The sequence below is a fragment of the Pseudophryne corroboree genome, chromosome 6, assembly GCF_028390025.1.
Source record: "Pseudophryne corroboree isolate aPseCor3 chromosome 6, aPseCor3.hap2, whole genome shotgun sequence".
Taxonomy (NCBI): Eukaryota; Metazoa; Chordata; class Amphibia; order Anura; family Myobatrachidae; genus Pseudophryne; species Pseudophryne corroboree.
The window spans coordinates 271,691,226-271,713,526 of NC_086449.1; the positions used below are offsets into that span (position 1 = coordinate 271,691,226).

At 46.2% G+C, this 22,301-nt stretch overlaps 1 protein-coding gene across 1 annotated transcript in view; it reads right to left on the minus strand.

Moving 5' to 3' along the window:
• The window catches only part of GALK2 (galactokinase 2), a 337,269-nt gene that overhangs the window by 247,312 nt on the left and 67,656 nt on the right, over positions 1-22,301 (minus strand). Inside the window, exon 4 of the mRNA XM_063926027.1 lies at positions 13,824-13,914. Coding sequence (XP_063782097.1) covers positions 13,824-13,914 — 91 coding nt within the window. The remainder of the gene's footprint in view (positions 1-13,823; positions 13,915-22,301) is intronic.

Genomic DNA, 22,301 nt, shown 5'->3' on the forward strand with positions numbered 1-22,301 from the left:
CATACAGAGCATTTTTGATACTTCCAGCATTGCCATGCGGCTTCGAGTGTCGCCTTGATGATTTATGTACGCCACCGTGGTGGCGTTACATAAAATTTGACGGCAGATAAGAATCACTTGGCCCATCTAGTCTGCCCCTTTTTTTTATCCTCTAGGCAATCTCAACCCTTTTTTAACCTTAATTCGTTGTAAAGATATTCATATGCCTATCCCAAGCATGTTTAAATTGCTCTACAGTCTTAGCCTCTACCAACTCTGATGGGAGGCGTTGTCTGATTGTACTTGAACAGGCCTGTTCTGTACTAGAGGCAGGGCCAGTGTCAACACATTGAACACTGCCCGCAATTACAGAATGTTTATCGGGAGGAGAGATTCCTCCCTGGTCCACCGACCCTGGAGAGAGTGTTGCTCCAACACCTCACCCCAACCCCGCAGACTGGCATCCGTTGTCAGGAAGACCCAGTTGGAGATCCAGAAGGGACGGACCCTACTCAACTGTTGGTCCTGTAGCCACCAGCTCAGTGACAGACGAACCTCCGGAGTCAAGGAGATCATTTGAGACCTGATCCGATGAGGCAGGCCGTCCCACTTGGAAAGGATTAACCTCTGCAGAGGGCGGGAATGAATGAAATTGTGCGTGCTCTACCATGTCGAAAGCCAACACCATGAGGCCTAGTACTTGCATCGCTGAGTGTATCTTGGGCAAGAGAGGAAATATCTGATCCTGTCCTGAAGTTTTAGGACTTTCTCTGGAGACAAAAACAATTGTTGGCTGCGTGTCTAGTAGTGCCCCCAGGTGCACCATGCTCCGAGGAGGGATCAGCGAGGACTTTTTCCAGTTGATGAGCCACCCGTGGGCTTGTAGGAATTGGACCGTCAGTTCCAGATGACTGAGGAGAACCTCTTGGGAGTTCACCAGGATCAGCAAGTCATCCAGAGACGGCAGGATCCTGATTTCCTGACGACGGAGAAGAGCCGTCATCACGGCCATGACCTTTGTGAAGATCTGAGGGGCCATAGCCAATCCAAAAGGCAGTGCCTGGAATTGATAATGTAGGTCGCCAATAGCAAACTACAGACATTGCTGATGCGACATGGCAATAGGTACGTGCAGGTAAGCATCCTGTATTTCCAGGGATACCATATAGTCTTCGGGTTCCATGGCCAGCACTATAGAGCGCAGTGTTTCCATGCGGAATTTGGATACTCTCACAAACTTGTTCAATGATTTGGAAGGACACATTGGGTTTCGGAACTAGAAACAGGGTCGAATAGTATCCCCTGCCTCCCTGAGACAGAGGTACCGGCACTACCACTCCTGTATCCAGGAGGGATTGTACAACCAAGTATAGAGCTTACGCTTTTAACGGATCCGCAGGGATAACAGTTGTGCAAAACTGACAAGGGGGACGTCTCTTGAAAGACATTGCGTACCCGTGAGAGACAACTTCCCGCACCCAGGCATCCGAAATGGTCTTTAACCAGGACTGGGCGAACTGCAGAAGTTGCCTCCCACTCTGGGGTCCCCCAGGGGGAGGCCCGCCCGTCATGCTTGTCTTGTTTGGAAGCAGGCTGACGGGCGTCCCAAAATTGTTTAGATTTAGGCTTAGTGGTTTTGGAAGCACGAGCCTGTCGCAGATACGCCTGACCCTTTGCTGTCCCTGGAGGTGGAAAGGAACGAAAGGTGGTACTCTTAGCCTTCGGAGCAGAAGGATTAGTATTTGGGAGACACGCAGTCTTGGCAGTAGCCAAGTCAGTTACAATCTTGTTCAGATCCTCCCCAAATAGGATGTCTCCCTTAAAAGGGAGCACCTCCAAGGTCTTTTTGGAGTCCAGGTCCACCTTCCAGGACCTTAACCACAAAATTCGACAAGCCAGGATAGACGTAGTAGATGCCTTGGCCGCCATTACACCTGCATCAGAGGTTGCCTCCTGAATATAGTGGGAGGCTGTGGTAATATAAGACAGGTATTGTCTGGCACTGTCAGAAAAATCATTAGGCAGCTCATCCTCAATTGCTTCAATTCCTTTCGCGGCCCAGGAGGTGGTCTATGTACTGCCCCAGTGAGGGAGTAAATAGACTTCAGGCATCCCTCCACACGCTTATCCGTCTGTACCTTCAGTGAGGTGACAGTGGTGACAGGCAGAGTAAATGACACCACAAGATGGGCGACATGAGAGTCCACCGGCGGTGGAGTTTCCCACTTGTTACTCAACTCCGCAGGGATAGGATAACGGGCTAGCATCTTTTTAAACAGGAAAAATTTATTTCCTGGCGACGACCAGGATTTCTGACGTATGTCAATTAAGTGGTCAGAATATGGTAAGACTACCTTAGCAACCTTCTGACGTTTGAATTTATCAATTTTCTTAGACAAAGTAGTAGGCTCAATATCATCATTTATTTGAAGAATAATCTTAATAGCCTCCACTAGGTGAGGAACATCAACATGAGTTGTAGATTCCTCATCAAAAGCAACTGTATCAGTGTCTGATGGATCAGTATATTCCCCATCCTCATCGGAAGAATTATCCGAAATATTAGTGGATTGTGAGGAAGAAATGGCCTGTTTAGATGACCCCTTGACCTCAGAGGGGCGTGGGGTAGACTTTTTTCTAACTAAGGATTGATTTAATTGTTGTAATTGAATAGACAGAGTATCTGCCCAGGGCAGATTAACTACAGGGACAATATGTGGCTGCAATGGCACTGGAGGTCCCACAGGGGGGTAAGACGTGTCACAAGTGTACTCAGCATACTTGAGAACGCTGCCCAAGGTGGGTCCTGATTGGCCACAGGTGCTGCAGGTTGACTGGGTGTATGGCACTCAGCGCCTGAACCAGCAGCTAAAACTTCCCCCTTAGGTAAATCCGTGGTGCCAGTACTGCAGGATGCAGAAGCGTCCGCGGATTTCTCGCCCTGTGTGGCAGACATTACAAGGAATGTAGCCTTAGGGCGTAACCGTACAATATAGCCAGACAAACACAGTACCTGCAAAAACCCCATATGTTATGTGACAGTAAATACAGGACACAAAACAGAGGATTTAAGCGGTATGAGGTGACTGAAACAAACAGTAAAAATACCAAATTGTATAGTCTGTTTAACACTATATATATATATATATATATATATATATATATATATATATATGGGACCCTAACGCACCTAGCCCCTCAGGGTACAGAAGTATAGTGATAGCAATATGTGATACAGGAGAATGGAATCCCACACAACAGCTACAGGCACACTCAGTCACATGTAGAATGCAGAAGTTACTACATATAAACAATAAAGCTGCACTGGACTAGTAAATTTACATATAAATATGTATGAGTATAGATATAACAATGAACAGTAGATACTGGATGTATATCACAGAATACTTGTACTAAATATTCAGATAGCAGTACACTTGTTCTTAACTCTGTCTAAAATTACATATAGAATAATTAAGTGCCTGTAAATGCACAGCGCTGATGAGACAGGCGGCTTTACAGAGGAGACAGAGCCCTGCAGTCCCGGAGATCAGCCCAGCTAGTAGTGAAGATGGCGCCAAAATGTCTGTCAGGGAGTGAGGGAGAGTGAAATGCAGCTTCAGGGCGGGAACACCAGCAGTAGATGGTGCCCAGAGCTGGGAGAGGGGCTACAGGTCAGCGCCTTATCCCCTATGCTGGTCCTCCCCACCGGATACAGTGGAGCCTACATCAAATTGATTAAGTAAATCCGACCTGTGCTCCCTTGCCCTGGTGGATATAGTGGGGTCCCTGTCCGACCTGTGATCCCTTGCCCTGGTGGATATAGTGGGGGACCAGTGGCGTGGTCCGTCTCCTGGGACCGCGATTTACCGGTGGGTCCAACCTGGGTGATCTGCTTACATCCTCACTGCTGGGAAGCCACGCGATCATGGAGAGCGTCAGCGGTGGTGTGCCTGATGACCAGTGCATCTCCGCTGCAAGTACCCGGGAACCCGGCCGCGGGAGTATGCAGCACTGCTGAGTGCGGTGATGGAGCCGCAACACAGCATGTCATAAAGACATAGAAAGTGCTGCGGCCCTTGAAGTCTTCATAAAAAGCTCTTTTCAGGGCTGCCTAGAGCACCCCACCTGTTAGTGACCTGCTCTGCAGGCCCCAACTTGCAAACTGAGCTCCAGTGCCTGGAGGCGGGGTTATAGGCTGGAGGTTGTGCAATGCATCCTGGGAACAGTCAAAGCTTTAGCCTATTGGTGCCTCGGATCAAGATCCAACTCTACACCCCCGATGTATTCCCTGTGGAATCTCAGTGTACCCCGCTGCAGAAATTATTTTAAAATAAGATTTTACTTACCGATAAATCTATTTCTCGTAGTCCGTAGTGGATGCTGGGACTCCGTAAGGACCATGGGGAATAGCGGCTCCGCAGGAGACAGGGCACAAGAATAAAAGCTTTAGGATCAGGTGGTGTGCACTGGCTCCTCCCCCTATGACCCTCCTCCAAGCCTCAGTTAGGATACTGTGCCCGGACGAGCGTACATAATAAGGAAGGATATTGAATCCCGGGTAAGACTCATACCAGCCACACCAATCACACTGTACAACTCGTGATCTGAACCCAGTTAACAGTATGATAGAACGAAAAAGAGCCTCTGAAAGATGGCTCCCAACAATAATAACCCGAATTTTTGTAACAATAACTATATACAAGTATTGCAGACAATACGCACTTGGGATGGGCGCCCAGCATCCACTACGGACTACGAGAAATAGATTTATCGGTAAGTAAAATCTTATTTTCTCTGACGTCCTAGTGGATGCTGGGACTCCGTAAGGACCATGGGGATTATACCAAAGCTCCCAAACGGGCGGGAGAGTGCGGATGACTCTGCAGCACCGAATGAGAGAACTCCAGGTCCTCCTCAGCCAGGGTATCAAATTTGTAGAATTTAGCAAACGTGTTTGCCCCTGACCAAGTAGCTGCTCGGCAAAGTTGTAAAGCCGAGACCCCTCGGGCAGCCGCCCAAGATGAACCCACTTTCCTTGTGGAATGGGCTTTTACCGATTTTGGCTGTGGCAGGCCTGCCACCGAATGTGCAAGCTGAATTGTACTACAAATCCAACGAGCAATCGTCTGCTTAGAAGCAGGAGCACCTAATTTGTTGGGTGCATACAGGATAAACAGCGAGTCAGATTTTCTGACTCCAGCCGTCCTGGAAACATATATTTTCAGGGCCCTGACCACGTCAAGCAACTTGGAGTCCTCCAAGCCCTTAGTAGCCGCAGGTACCACAATAGGTTGGTTCATGTGAAATGCAGAAACCACCTTAGGTAGAAATTGAGGATGAGTCCTCAATTCTGCCCTGTCAGAATGAAATATTAAGTAAGGGCTTTTATACGATAAAGCCGCCAATTCTGACACACGCCTGGCTGAAGCCAGGGCTAACAGCATCGTCACCTTCCATGTGAGATATTTTAAGTCCACAGTGGTGAGTGGTTCAAACCAATGTGACTTTAGGATTCTCAACACAACATTGAGATCCCAAGGTGCCACTGGGGGCACAAAAGGAGGCTGTATATGCAGTACCCCTTTTACAAATGTCTGAACCTCAGGTACTGAAGCCAGTTCTTTTTGGAAGAAAATCGACAGGGCCGAAATTTGAACCTTAATGGACCCTAATTTTAGGCCCATAGACAGTCCTGTTTGCAGGAAATGGAGGAAACGACCCAGTTGAAATTCCTCTGTAGGGGCCTTCCTGGCCTCACACCACGCAACATATTTTTGCCAAATGCGGTGATAATGTTTTGCGGTTACATCCTTCCTGGCCTTGACCAGGGTAGGGATGACTTCATCTGGAATGCCTTTTTCCTTCAGGATCCGGCGTTCAACCGCCACGCCGTCAAACGCAGCCGCGGTAAGTCTTGGAACAGACAAGGCCCCTGCTGGAGCAGGTCCTTTCTTAGAGGTAGAGGACATGGTTCGTCCGTGAGCATCTCCTGAAGTTCCGGATACCAAGTCCTTCTCGGCCAATCCGGAACCACGAGTATAGTTCTTACTCCTCTCCTTCTTATGATTCTCAGTACTTTTGGTATGAGCGGCAGAGGAGGGAACACATACACTGACTGGTACACCCACGGTGTTACCAGAGCGTCCACCGCTATTGCCTGAGGGTCCCTTGACCTGGCGCAATATCTGTCTAGTTTTTTGTTTAGACGGGACGCCATCATGTCCACCTTTGGTTTTTCCCAACGGTTCACAATCATGTGGAAGACTTCTGGATGAAGTCCCCACTCCCCCGGGTGAAGGTCGTGTCTGCTGAGGAAGTCTGCTTCCCAGTTGTCCACTCCCGGAATGAACACTGCTGACAGTGCTATCACATGATTCTCCGCGCAGCGAAGAATCCTTGCAGCTTCTGCCATTGCCCTCCTGCTTCTCGTGCCCCCCTGTCTGTTTACGTGGGCGACTGACGTGATGTTGTCCGATTGGATCAATACCGCCTGACCCTGAAGCAGGGGTTTCGCTTGACTTAGGGCATTGTAAATGGCCCGTAGTTCCAGAATGTTTATATGAAGAGATGTTTCCATGCTTGACCACAAGCCCTGGAAGTTTTTTCCCTGTGTGACTGCTCCCCAGCCTCTCAGGCTTGCATCCGTGGTCACCAGGATCCAATCCTGAATGCCGAATCTGCGGCCCTCTAGAAGATGAGCACTCTGCAACCACCACAGGAGGGACACCCTTGTCTTTGGTGACAGGGTTATCCGCTGCTGCATCTGAAGATGCGATCCGGACCATTTGTCCAGTAGATCCCACTGAAACATTCTTGCATGGAATCTTCCGAATGGAATTGCTTCGTAAGAAGCCACCATTTTTCCCAGGACCCTCGTGCACTGATGCACTGACACCTGGCCTGGTTTTAGGAGGTTCCTGACTAGCTCGGATAACTCCTTGGCCTTCTCCTCCGGGAGAAACACCTTCTTCTGGACTGTGTCCAGAATCATTCCTAGGAACAGAAGACGTGTCGTTGGAATCAGCTGCGATTTTGGAATATTTAGGATCCACCCGTGCTGACGTAACACTACCTGAGATAGTGCTACTCCGACTTCTAACTGTTCCCTGGACCTTGCCCTTATCAGGAGATCGTCCAAGTAAGGGATAATTAAGATGCCTTTTCTTCGAAGAAGAATCATCATTTCGGCCATTACCTTGGTAAAGACCCGAGGTGCCGTGGACAACCCAAACGGCAGCGTCTGAAACTGATAATGACAGTCTTGTACTACAAACCTGAGATACCCTTGGTGAGAAGGGTAGATTGGGACGTGGAGATAAGCATCTTTGATGTCCAGAGACACCATATAGTCCCCTTCTTCCAGGTTCGCTATCACCGCTCTGAGTGACTCCATCTTGAATTTGAACCTTTTTATGTAAGTGTTCAAGGATTTCAGATTTAAAATTGGTCTCACCGAGCCGTCCGGCTTCGGTACCACAAACAGCGTGGAATAATACCCCTTTCCTTGTTGTAGGAGGGGTACCTTGATTATCACCTGCTGGGAATACAGCTTGTGAATGGCTTCCAGAACTGCCTCCCTGTCGGAGGGAGACTTTGGCAGAGCAGACTTCAGGAACCGGCGAGGGGGAAACGCCTCGAATTCCAGTTTGTACCCCTGCGATACTACCTGTAGAATCCAGGGATCCACTTGCGAGTGAGCCCACTGCGCGTTGAAATTCTTGAGACGGGCCCCCACCAAGTCTGAGTCTGCTTGTAAAGCCCCAGCGTCATGCTGAAGACTTGGCAGAAGCAGGGGAAGGCTTCTGCTCCTGGGAAGCGGCTGCATGGTGCAGTCTTTTTCCCCTTCCTCTGCCCCGGGGCAGAAAAGAATGGCCTTTTGCTCGCTTGTATTTATGGGAACGAAAGGACTAAGTTTGAAAAGACGGTGTCTTTTTCTGCTGATGTGAAGTGACCTGGGGTAAGAAGGTGGACTTTCCAGCCGTTGCCGTGGCCACCAGGTCCGAAAGACCAGCCCCAAATAACTCCTCCCCTTTATACGGCAATACTTCCATATGTCGTTTGGAATCCGCATCCCCTGACCACTGACGCGTCCATAACGTTCTTCTGGCAGAGATGGACATAGCACTTACTCTTGATGCCAGGGTGCAAATATCCCTCTGTGCATCACGCATATATAGTAATGCATCCTTCAAATGCTCTATAGTTAACAATATATTGTCCCTATCCAGGGTATCAATATTTTCAGTCAGTGAATCCGACCACGCGACTCCAGCACTGCACATCCAGGCTGAAGCGATTGCTGGTCGCAGTATAACACCAGTATGTGTGTATATACTTTTTAGGATATTTTCCAGCCTTCTATCAGCTGGTTCTTTGAGGGTGGCCGTATCAGGAGACGGTAACGCTACTTGTTTAGATAAACGTGTGAGCGCCTTATCTACCCTAGGGGGTGTTTCCCAACGTGTCCTAACCTCTGATGGGAAAGGATATAGTGCCAATAATTTATTAGAAATTAGCAGTTTTTTGTCGGGAGAAACCCACGCTTTATCACATATCTCATTCAATTCATCTGACTCAGGAAAAACTATTGGTAGTTTTTTCACCCCCCACATAATACCCTTCTTAGTGGTATTTGTAGTGTCAGAAATGTGCAATGCTTCCTTCATTGCCGTGATCATGTAACGTGTGGCCCTACTGGACATTACGTTCGACTCATCACCGTCGACACTAGACTCAGTATCTGTGTCTGGGTCTGTGTCGACCCACTGAGGTAACGGGCGTTTTAGGGCCCCTGACGGTGTCTGAGACGCCTGGACAGGTACTAAATGATTTGCCGGCTGTCTCATGTCGTCAACAGTTTTTTGCAAAGTGCTGACATTATCACTTAATTGTTTGAACACGATCATCCAGTCAGGTGTCGACTCCCTAGGGGGTGACATCACTAACGCAGGCAATTGCTCCGCCTCCACATCATTTTCCTCCTCATACATGTCGACACACACGTACCGACACACAGCACACACACCGGGAATGCTCTGATAGAGGACAGGACCCCACGAGCCCTTTGGAGAGACAGAGGGAGAGTCTGCCAGCACACACCCAGCGCTATATATATATACAGGGATAACCTTATATAAGTGTTATTCCCTTATAGCTGCTGTTTATATTGTCATTTGCTGCCAATAGTGCCCCCCCTTCTCTTTTTTACCCTGATTCTGAAGCAGGACTGCAGGGGAGAGTCAGGGAGCCGTCCTTCCAGCGGAACTGTGAGGGAAAATGGCGCTTGTGTGCTGAGGAGATAGGCTCCGCCCCTTCACGACGTCCTTATCTCCCGCTCTTTTGTGTAAAAATGGCAGGGGTTAAAATACATCCATATAGCCCAGGAGCTATATGTGATGTATTCTTTTGCCACCTAAGGTATTATCATTTATATTGCGTCTCAGGGCGCCCTGCACCCTCAGTGACCAGAGTGTGAAGTGTGCTGAGAGCAAAGGCGCACAGCTGCGGTGCTGTGCGCTACCTTAGTCTGAAGACAGGATTGTCTTCTGCCGCCGATTTCACCGGACCTCTTCGTCTCTTCTGGCTCTGTAAGGGGGACGGCGGCGCGGCTCCGGTGACCCATCCAGGCTGTACCTGTGATCGTCCCTCTGGAGCTAATGTCCAGTAGCCTAAGAAGCCCAATCCACTCTGCACGCAGGTGAGTTCGCTTCTTCTCCCCTTAGTCCAACGATGCAGTGAGCCTGTTGCCAGCAGGACTCACTGAAAATAAAAAACCTAAATTAAACTTTTATTCTAAGCAGCTCAGGAGAGCCACCTAGCCTGCACCCTTCTCGTTCGGGCACAAAAATCTAACTGAGGCTTGAAGGAGGGTCATAGGGGGAGGAGCCAGTGCACACCACCTGATCCTAAAGCTTTTATTCTTGTGCCCTGTCTCCTGCGGAGCCGCTATTCCCCATGGTCCTTACGGAGTCCCAGCATCCACTAGGACGTCAGAGAAAAAATGATTGCCTTTACGTAGCTTGATAATGCACATAACTCTATTTGCAACCAGGTATCACCATTACGTAAAACTCCAGCTCACCATTTAGTACAGTTCCAGAATCCTTTTACTCCCTTCCAGGATTCTACTATAAATCTTATAGTAAGTTGTGAGCATGGCCTAGTTGTAGAAGATATGGGAGGCATCATTAGGAGTTAGGTATGATGTATGGGTAACAGAACAAACATCAGGATGTAATGGAGTCCGAGATCGCCAGAGGTGCTTACAAAGCAAAACCATGCCTTTGAAGTGATTGCCCCTTTAAGAAAACATCCGAGATCAGCCAGCATCCTGCACCTCTGGCGATCTTGGACTCCATTACATCCCGCCGAATATATGACAGAAAGCAGACAAAGAGAATACAACCACCCATGTCTCATCGCATGTACAGGGGAATATCGCAAATGTACAGCGCACAAATAAAAGTTACCTTGCACAACTGTAGATAGGGAACATTTTTGCAAGAGAGCAAAACACAACAATGGGTTCTTTGTGTTCTGCTCTTTTGCAAAAAAAACCAAAAACTTCCCTGTTTAGTCAAAAATCTATACACCCCGGGGAGCACCACCAACACGTCACACTGCTGAAAACTATTTACTTAACTATATATACACATTGTTGGTTAACATAAACCATTTCAGTATACTGCCTAGTATGGTGTAGGATCATTCCCTTTCTTTGCCAACAAACAACTCTAGATAGCACATATCAATCACCATGCACAATTAGGGCAGAAAAACTGAGGCTGCAGCACGCACAAATTAGAAAAACTTATGGGTGAGATGGAAACGTCTTGATTGTGCACTTGTAATGCATTGAATTATACAATAATTTAGTTCCTTGCTTAGCAAATCTTATATATGGTCATTTTATCTTTTAAGTAGCATCGAGGACTCAAAATGTTTAAATAAGTATATAACCACATACATATACTTTCAATGCCCAACATTAGGACCATACTAGAGGCACCCAGAAAGTGGTGTATAGTTTATACATGATTTGCAAATTATACAGTGAATATGTCTGCTTTTATTGTTTTTATGAATGCAAGTTTAAACTGAATAATTGTTACTGTCTAGCAAACAAGTGCAGGGGAAACTTGCTGAATGTGTTATTGAAAAATGAACATAAATATAATGTGTTGTATTATAAGATCTCACATTATATGGATATAGAAGTATTTTCAATAATATAAAAATAGTGAATTACACTGCAATTTGTTAAATGCACTTGGTAAAAACAACAATTGCCTCTTTTCCTTCCATTTATTTTAAATCTGGAATTTCAAGATAGTCTTGCCTCCACGCCCTTCATGTCATGGATCGGTATGGGGATTCCAAACATTAGTGCATTGGTTAGCAGTGATGACAGCTGACCTTTATGAATCGCTGACATTGTTACTTACTACAAATTGCCCCAAACTCACTTACTAGGGGTACATCAGCTTAGCATTGTGGGACTTGGGTGACCAGGGTCCTCTCTTTTAATGTCTGGTCCAATTCTCTGGATTTACTACTTGCTAGACCTATGGGAAGTGCACTATTTCTCTACACTATAAAATTCTCCAGATTCCGCTAGATCATTAAGTCTTCACAAAGTGACTTTCTTCTTGGAGGGCGATATTCCCCAATATTACTATGATCAAACAGTCACTATTTTAATCTCAATCCATGCTTTTCTGTAGTATGTATAGGGAAATGTTCTAGAATATTTACCATAATGGGGATTTTTCCCCTCACCGCCAGTTCGCAATGGGTCTGACTGACACAGATAACTGCCTTAAGTGTGAAGTGTCCAATGCCACTTTTGTGTTTTTAATGTGAGACTGCCCTCTAATGCAGCAATTTTGGACGTCGGTGAATAGAATTTCTTCTACTTATCTTGAGAGTTATGTCCCATTGTCGGCAGAGTGGGGCAAAATTGAGTATCATGCCTCCAACTATCTCAGCATGGGGTGAAAGCAAAAAATTATTACTGGTAATTTCAGTGGTAGCTCACAAACGCATACTAAAGATATGGGTCAATACACCACCACCATCACTCTCACTATTTAGGAACAAGCTATATACTATGCCTTTCAAATGGATTGGCTTGAAACTACTATGCACAAAGAGACCAAGATGGCTTCTTAATTTCAGCTATGGAAAGTCTTTAAAGATTCCCTCACACCAGAACTTAAGCGACAAATATATAATTGTTTCTGTTACACGTCTTGGTATGAGACAAGTGTTTTCTTTGAGGGTCCTCAGATTTCTATTAACCACCAGCTCAGTTATGCCCTGTTTCTTGCACATGGATTCAGGGTTCGGGGGTAGACTGCTGACCATGTCTAGGTGGGAGAACTGCATACTCTCCATTGTATACATATTATGCGGTCCAACTCTGGATTGCTCTTTCTAACAGTATCTATATATATTATATTCTGGATTCTTATACGGTTATGAGATATAAGGAGCCGATGTAATGGAGTGCGAGGCGGCCAGAGCTACGAGATTCAGGCCGAACTCATATGTTTTTTTAAAGCAGCAAACATTTACAAGGCAAAACCAAACTGTTTTTGCCTTGTAAATGTTTGCCGCTTTAAAAAAAACGTACCAGTCCGGCCAGAATCTCGGAGCTCCGGTTCCATCTTGCCCAATGTGTGTGTGCTCTATTCCAGTGGTTCTCAACCTCGGTCCTCAAGTACCCCCAACAGTTCATGTTTTCCACGTAACCTAGCAGTTAAACAGGTGTATTCATGACTCACTGACACATTATAAAAGACCAACAGGTTGAGCAAATTATTTCACTTGCAATCCTGTGAGGAGACCTGGAAAACATGAACTGCTGGGGGTACTTGAGGACCGAGGTTGAAAACCACTTCTCTAATGAATAAAGAAACGTTAAAAAAAAAAACAACAACACATGTATAAACATTTGCATAATGTATAAACATTTTTTGGAGAATTATTACTGATTATGACATTAAAACAAAATATATTCAGAGCGTATTCTTGCCATAAGAGAAAATCAAATTTTGGTTAATCAGTTCCTGAAAATAAAATAATAACACGGATAACCCCTCTCACTGTGTGGTGGATGGATGCTGTAGGTATTTCTCTTCCATGGATTATGGAGATGTCATCACCACTAAGAAGAATGTTACAGAGCTTTTGAACTGCTTAAAAAAAAAATAGCATCCACTATAGCAAGCACAAATTCTCTAAATCCATGTGCGTGAAAGCGGGATTTAAACTGCTTCTCTGTTGCTGTTTTTCCAGTTATTTAATCAGGATTTTCTTATTAGGTATGATGTCATTTGTGTTGTTGAATCATAGGATGCTGGCTGACAATTGGTTTTAATGAGTTTACCCATGCACATGTCACAGATGGGTTTGCAGAAGGCCTGCTGTATATTAGAACAGGATGGTTGTTCAAAACAAAGTTTACTACAGTGTCATTAACTGCTTCCTTGTCCACAACAGTTATGAGGTCCGCACAAAACCTTTCCCATTAACACAGAAATATTAACATATGTAACATCACTATTGATATCAGTTCTGCTGTTACACAATTTTACGGGGGAAGATATTTCAAACCTTGTAAAAGGGGACAAGTGGGTGTTGCCCATAATAATCAATCAGATTCTAGCTATCATTTATCGAATACATTCACTATAAAATATATTTAGAATCTGATTGTTTGTCAGGGGCAACACCTCAAAGGTTGCTAAATCCCTGCCATACTTCCAAGCATTAGCAGTTAATTTGGATACTGGACACATAATAACTTCTAACTAAGGCTTGTGTCCAAGAGTATTTACCTGGATTCCTTTCACTCCACACAGAAAGTAACTGTGCCACAATGGCTTGGTCTTATCAATCTGAATGTCGTTTACACCAACTGAAAAGTCTCTGAAAAGACAAGAACATGTTACAATAAAGTTAAAGAACCTGAAACATTTGATAGCTCTTTGCTGCCACATCCTGGCATGGCAAGGTACAACATGCTGTAGAAGGACTAGCAAACCCTCCTTTTTACTGTCAAGAGTTCAACATACACACACTAATTACTATTTGCTTACTTGTAGCAGTAAATAACGTCATGCAGGTAAACAGTCTGTAGCTGTAAACATAGAAAACAACAATTCTGATCATTCTCTGGCAATAAAAGCATATTCTATCGAAGAACGGCATTTACTTACTGATAAATAAGTTTTATTGCTAAATGTTTGTTGAAAAAATGTGTGCAAAGAAAATATAATGATTGCAGGGAAATAGAATAGTCATGTACTGTACATTGTGAGTAACCTAAAAATGCATGGGCTTACCTTCAAGAAAGGGAAAGGCATATAACTGAACTGAGAGCTATTGAAAAATGTAATGCTTTAATTTCATTTTGTTTTTAGTAAAGCTCTCCAATAAATGGGGTTCACTGGGGCGAAGGTGAATAGGCATATTGGGTGCTCTGGTTCTACAACAAGGTGCAACACATTTACAGACAAGATGTCCATATGATAAAGGACTCCCCCAGTTGTCAGACTTTAGTAAACCCATAAGTGTGGTTTTAGATTTGGAATTAGTTGCTGCAATGTTACGCTTAACCTTGGGTGCCTAGAAACCTAGCAGAGGCTGTCTTTCTAATTGCTAATCAAACATCCTGGAGGAGATTCAACAGTTTTCCCCTGCGGCTACCACTAGGGGACGCTAAAAGAGAAATTCAATTGTAGCTGCTTTCAGACGCACATTAGCCGCAGGGGTGACATTTCTTCACGCAGCCGCCGGAGGAGCGAGAAAAAAACAGGAGTTTGGGCACCCAATGCAGGACTTTACACGGCTAAACCCTGTCTGTTTGGCATGAGCGTCCAAAAACCATTGAATTGTGACTAATTGTTTGGGTGTCTAAACAGCCCGTTTAAATGGGCAAATTAGTTGTCCAAAACAACTGAAATGACCCACCCCTGATTTTAATGCACTTCAATTTCTCATGCCAAGCTCCGTTGACCTTAATCTGCAACCAATTCCTGTGCGATTAATGTCCCAGTCTAGCAACTCTAGTACACACATTGGTGGCTTTTTTCTATGATGCTTATACAGATAAGTAAAAGAAAAGCAGGGTACACTACTTCTCTCGGAGCGTCTCAGTCGCGCCGAATGGTGTAAAGATGCTAGGTGTATGAGAACACATCTGCAGGTATATATTAAGTTTAAAAATAGGGATGACGAATTATAGCAACTTGTGTTAAAATCACGGATTTATAAATTAGGAGGCTTTCACATTCCCCCTTAGAAGTAAATGGAAGGTAGAAATAGAGGCCAATAAAAGGATCATACCCAAAACAAAAAGCAAATAACATGGAATCCAGTACACAAGCACAGGGCCGTAACTAAGGGGGGGGGGGGGGGGGGGGGGGGGTATGGCGAGCTAAGGGGGCATGCGCCCCGGGTGCAGGATTTGAGGGGGCGCCAAGGAGTTACAGAGGAACAGGTTTTTTTTTAAAGTTTTTTCTCTAACGTCCTAGTGGATGCTGAGGACTCCGTAAGGACCATGGGGAATAGACGGGCTCCGCAGGTGACATGGGCACTTTAAGAAAGAATTTAGATTCTGGTGTACTCTGGCTCCTCCCTCTATGTCCCTTCTCAAGGACCTCAGTTTGAATCTGTGCCCGGGCGTGCTGGGTGCTGTTCAGTGAGCTCTCCTGAGCTTGCTGTAAGAAAGTATTTTGTTAGGTTTTTTATTTTCAGGGAGCTCTGCTGGCAACAGACTCCCTGCATCGTGGGACAGAGGGGAGAGAAGCAGCCCTACTCTCTGAAGATAGGTCCTGCTTCTTAGGCTACTGGACACCATTAGCTCCAGAGGGATCGTACACAGGATCTCACCCTCGTCGTCCGATCCCAGAGCTGCGCCGCCGTCCCCCTCGCAGAGCCGGAAGACAGAAGCCGGGTTAGTATGAGAAGCAAAGAAGACTTCGAAATCGGCGGCAGAAGACTCCGTTCTTCACATGAGGTAACGCACAGCACTGCAGCTGTGCGCCATTGCTCCATACACACCTCACATACTCCGGTCACTGTAAGGGTGCAGGGTGCAGGGGGGGGCGCCCTGGGCAGCATATGGACCTCTGTTGGCAAAAGTAAACATATATTCAGTTGGGCACTGTATATATGTATGAGCCCCCGCCAAAATACTTGTGGGCGCAAAGTATTGCCTTGCCCCGGGTGATGAAAATCCTAGTTTCGGCCCTGTCAAGCATATGTTCCATTCTTAGAAGTCCATCTAGTGGACAATTCCTTCTTTAGAAGGTATAGAACTTTGGCTGTGGCCCTGCCTTACCTTTCACACTGGAATATGGTTAATCCATACTGGACAACTGCTTCAGTGAAGACTAACACTTCAAACAAGAAGTTGCACAAATATAGAGAATATCTCATTCAATAAACATTTGTGCATCAGGATTCATATTTTCATCATCATGACCGCCCCTTTCCTACAAATAGATTTTTAGACAGAAATAACCGATATTTGTTTTCATAAAGATAAGACTTCAAAAAAACTTCTGGTGGATGAAATTACTAAATAAATAAGTAAAAATATTACTTCCCTTCTGAGCCTCTTTTTTGTACATATCAATCCCAATAATCCAGTGACTGACTTTAATATAATGTGTCATCTTTTAATAGTGCAAAATGTTTAAATGGCAAACACAGTATGACAATGTGATTAATGTTGGATTTTAAAATGTCTGGAAATCTGGACCGCATTAGTTGAGCGTTCCACTTATCTCATCCTATTGAATCAATAACTGCTTTCTAATGAGAAATTTTCAGAGAAAACCATGAGTAAATTGGAATATTACTGTCATTTATACACTTTGCGGATTAGGATAATATGAGCATCGTCCATGGCTCATCCTCCATCTGCTGGGGGTTACATTTAGGGCACCTGAATGAACACTAGCTGTGGACTGTAAAACACTAATAATAATATAATAAGACAACTATTATCAAAAAAGAAAAAGAAGAAAACACAACACATGGCTATATTGAAATAATATAATTATCTCAAAATGTAACCTCCTAAATTGGGAAATGACTGAAAAGCTTTAGCAATCTGCATTGAGTTTAAGAGTATGTACCAGAGTCCAGAAAGGAAGGCAGGAATAAGAGAGAGAGAGAGAGAGAGAGAGAGAGAGAGAGAGAGAGAGAGAGAGAGAGAGAGAGAGAGAGAGAGAGAAAGAAAAAGAAAGAGAAAGAAAAAGAAGGAAAAAGAAAGAAAAAGAAAAAATATAAATTTAGGGTTACCTACCGGTAAATCCTTTTCTCGTAGTCCATAGAGGATGCTGGGGTCCACATTAGTACCACTATAGACGGGTCCACCAGGAGCCATTGGCAGTTTAAGAGTTCGAGAGTATGGGCTGGCTCCTCCCTCTATGCCGCACCTACCAGACTCAGTCTAGAAACTGTGCCCGAGGAGCCGACATACTTCGATAGAAGGAAATACACAGATAGTGGCGAGATTCATACCAGCTCACACATACAATACACATCAAGCTACCTTAGCTTGAAAACTCAGCAACCGCTGAAACATTACTTACCAAGTAACAATGCAGTACTCAACTAAAATGAAGTTGTACTGAACCAAATAACGATATCAGGAAAACGAAGCGCTGGGCGGGCGCCCAGCATCCTCTACGGACTACGAGAAAAGGATTTACCGGTAGGTAACCAAAATCTTATTTTCTCTTACGTCCTAGAGGATGCTGGGGTCCACATTAGTACCATGGGGATGTACCAAAGCGCCCATAACTGACGGAAGAGCGCAGAGGCTCCTGCAGAACGGATTGACTGAACTTCAGATCATCAGAGGCCAAAGTATCGAACTTGTAGAACTTTGCAAATGTGTTTAACCCAGACCAAGTTGCAGCTCGGCAAAGTTGTAAAGCCGAGACACCCCAGGAAGCCGCCCAGGAAGATCCCACCTTACGAGTAGAGTGGGCCTTGACAGACGTAGGACACGGCAATCCTGCCGTAGAATATGCATGCTGGATAGTGAACCTGATCCAGCGAGAGATCGTCTGCTTAGAAGCAGGACACCCAATTTTCTTGGGATCATACAGGACAAACAGAGAGTCTGATTTTCTGTGACGAGCAGTCCTCTTCACATAGATTTTAAGAGCCCTTACAACATCTAAGGACTTTGATGAAATTGAGAAGTCATTAGCCACTCGCACCACAATAGGTTGGTTGATATGAAATGCAGACACAACCTTCGGAAGAAACGGCTGACGCGTTCGGAGCTCAGCTCTATCTTCATGGAAGATCAAGTATGGGCTTTTACAAGACAAAGCCCCCAACTCTGACACACGTCTAGCAGGAGCTAAGGCCAACAACGTGACAGCCTTCCATGTAAGAAATTTGACCTCAACCTCCTGTAGAGGCTCGAACCAGTCCGATTGGAGGAACTGCAACACCACGTTAAGGTCCCAAGGCGCCGTAGGCGGTACAAAGGGGGGTTGGATGTGCAGAACTCCCTTCAAAAAGGTCTGAACCTCAGGGAGGGCAGCCAATTGTTTCTGGAAGAAAATGGATAGGGCCGAAATCTGGACCTTCACAGATCCCAACCTCAGGACCAAATCCACACCGCTTGTAGGAAGAGGAGAAACCGTCCCAGTTGAAACTCCACCGCAGGAATTTTCTTGGACTCACACCAAGATACGTATTTTTTCCAAATTCGATGGTAACGTTTAGACGTTACTCCTTACCTAGTCTGTATCAGGTTAGGAATAACCTTGTTCAGAATGCCCTTTCGACATAGTACCAGGCGTTCAACCTCCATGCCGTCAAACGTAGCCGCGGTAAGTCTTGATAGGCGATCGGCCCCTGCTGCAGCAGGTCCTCCTGAAGAGGAAGAGGCCTCGGCTCTTCTTGCAGTAGATCTGTGTACCAAGCCCTTCTTGGCCAGTCTGGAGCAATGAGGATCGCTTGAACTCGTTCTCCTTATGAGATTTAGAACTCTTGGGATGAGTGGAAGTGGAGGAAACATGTACACCGACTAGAACACCCATGGAGTCACTAGGGTGTCCACTGCCACTGCTTGCGGGTCCCTCGATCTGGAACAACACTGCCGAAGCTTCTTGTTGAGACGAGAGGCCATCATGTCGATCTGAGGTACGCCCCAAAGATCTGTTACCTCCTTGAACACCTCCGGATGGAGACCCCATTTCCTGGATGGAGATCGTGTTTGCTGAGTAAGTCCGCTTCCCAGTTGTCTACTCCCGGAATGAAGATTGCTGACGGCGCCAACGCGTGTTTTTCTGCCCAGAGGATGATTCTTGTTACCTCCGACATTGCATCTCTGCTCTTCGTTCCGCCCTGTCGGTTTATGTAAGCCACTGTTGTCACATTGTCCGACTGCACTTAAAAGGCCCGATTTCTCAGAAGATCGGCCGCTTGAAGAGACCTTTGTAGACGGCTCTTAGTTCCAGAATGTTAATCGGCAGGCCAGCTTCCAGACTTGACCACCTTCCTTGGAGGGTTTCCACTTGAGTGACTGCGCCCCAGCCCCGGAGACTTGCATCCGTGGTTAGAAGGATCCAGTCCTGAATCTCGAACCTGCGGCCCTCCAGAAGGTGAGGCAGTTGCAGCCACCAGAGGAGTGAAATCCTGGCCTTTGGTGACAGACGTATTCTCTGGTGCATGTGTAGATGCGATCCCGACCACTTGTCAAGGAGATCCAGTTGGAAGGACCGAGCGTGAAACCTCCCGTACTGCAGGACCGCTGAATCCTGAATGCTGCGCAAAAATAAGCCAACATCATCCTTATCCATTGTATCCAAATCTTCAAGTAAGGTGCCAGACCACTTTACTATAGCTTTGGCAATCCAAGCACTGGCAACAGTGGGACGCAGTATAGCCCCTGAAGTCGTGTACATGGATTTGAGCGTATTATCAATCTTACGATCAGCCGGCTCTTTCAAGGTGATAGATCCCGGAACAGGCAACATCACCTTTTTGAAAGTCTGGATACTGTCGCGTCAACAATAGGCTGGGTTTTCCCATTTTTTCCTATCCTCAACAGGGAAAGGAAATGCCACCTGAACCCTCTTAGGGATCTGGAATTTTTTCTCAGGGTTTTCCCAAGCCTTTTCAAAAATAGCATTTAATCCATGTGACGCAGTGAAGGTTAGCGAGGCTTTCTTATTCTCAGTGAAGTAAGCCTCCTCAACCTGTATCATTAATATTCAACACATCCCTAGTAGCCTCTATCACCAACTGCACCCCTTTAGCAAGAGATGATGTCCCCCGTACCCCATCATCACAGTCAGAATCTGTATCGGTGTCATCCTGCATAATTTGTGCTAAAGGACGCATATGGGAGTACACAGCGGGGGGACCTGAGGTACCAAAACTGGGCCAGACTAGCATATTCTGCAGCACCTGGGTAGCAGATTCATTTTGTGCAACCCTCTGTGAAATCTGAGAAATCATATTTTTGATAGAGGATAACCATTCTGGCTCCCTTGCTGGAATCTGTGCTAAATCAGTGCAATCCTGATTACATGGAATGGGATCATTTTGAGAGGACAAATCCTTTGCAGCATATGACACAGAGTCCCTGGACATTGCTATTGGTGACCACAAACACTCCACACACACACACAGGGGATACAGACAGAGTTTCTCCCCAAGAATGGCAAGAGAGACACAGAGACTGGAGCCAACCCACACACAGCGCTTTTATACATATAAGGGAGACCCCTTATGAGCGCTGACTGTGTACCTTAATAGGTTACACAGCCATTTTGCATCCTCCCCCTCCTTCTGCAACCCCCTGGTACCTTGAGATAGCTGGAGATTGCTGTGGAGGGACTTGCTTCTTTCCTGGACAGCGCTGTGCAGGCAGGAAAATGGCGCTGAACGCTGCTGGGTCCGCTCTGAGAAGCTCCGCCCCGAAAATGGCGCTGTCTTCCCACTCTTCATAGGATTATACTGGCCTGAGGACTGATGTTGCTGAGATCCGGGGACCCCGACAGGCTGAGTGACCAGTGTAGGGTGCAGGCGCTGGCTCAGGGCGCCCCTCACAGCGCCGCACAATGTAACGCTGAGCCTCCCGGAGCGCAGTTAATACTTCACACGGACCCCCCGCTTGCTAAGGGGGTTGGTGTCTCACTCGCCACAATCTTCAGCTCTGCAAGGGGATGGCGGCATGCTGCTGGTGTGAGCGGTCCCCTGAGGCAGGGAACGATCAATCCCCTCTGGAGCTCAGTGTCCACTCAGCAGAGACAGTGGCTCAGACCCCGCAGGGCGGACACTGCTCCCCCCCTAAGTCGCTCGCTGCAGGGAGGCTGTTGCCAGCAGCCTCCCTGTAAAACATAAAAATTAACTTTTACTAAGGATACTCCGGAGAGCTCCCCTAGCTGTGACTGGCTCCTCCGGGAACATTTTCTAAACTGAGTCTGGTAGGAGGGGCATAGAGGGAGGAGCCAGCCCACACTCTCAAACTCTTAAAGTGCCAATGGCTCCTGGTGAACCCGTCTATACCCCATGGTACTAATGTGGACCTCAGCATCCTCTAGGACGTAAGAGAAAATAGGATTTTGGTTACCCTCCTTTTCTCGTAGTCCGTAGAGGATGCTGGGGTCCACATTAGTACCATGGGGTATAGACGGGTCCACCAGGAGCCATTGGTACTTTAAGAGTTTGAGAGTGTGGGCTGGTTTGTCCCTCTATGCCCCTCCTACCAGACTCGGTCTAGAAACTGTGCCCGAGGAGACGACATACTTCGAGAGAAGGATTATACACAGATAGTGGTGAGATTCATACCAGCTCACACATACAAGGTACGTCAAGCCAACGTAGCTTGAACATTCAGCGACTGCTGAAACATTCTTTACCAAGTAACAATGCAGTACTCAACTAAACAAAGTGGTACTGAACCAAATAACATTTGCAGGAAAATGAAGCACTGGGCGGGCGCCCAGCATCCTCTACGGACTACGAGAAAAGGATTTACAGGTAGGTAACCAAAATCCTATTTTCTCTTACGTCCTAGAGGATGCTGGGGTCCACATTAGTACCATGGGGATGTACCAAAGCTCCCAGAATGGGAGGGAGAGCACGGAGGCTTCTGCAGAACTGATTGACTGAACTTCAGGTCATCAGAGGCCAAAGTATCGAACTTTTAAAACTTTGCAAACATGTTCGACCCAGACCAATTTGCAGCTCGGCAAAGTTGCACTGCCGAGACATCCCGGGAAGCCGCCCAGGAAGATTCCACCTTACGAGTAGAGTGGGCCTTAACAGAT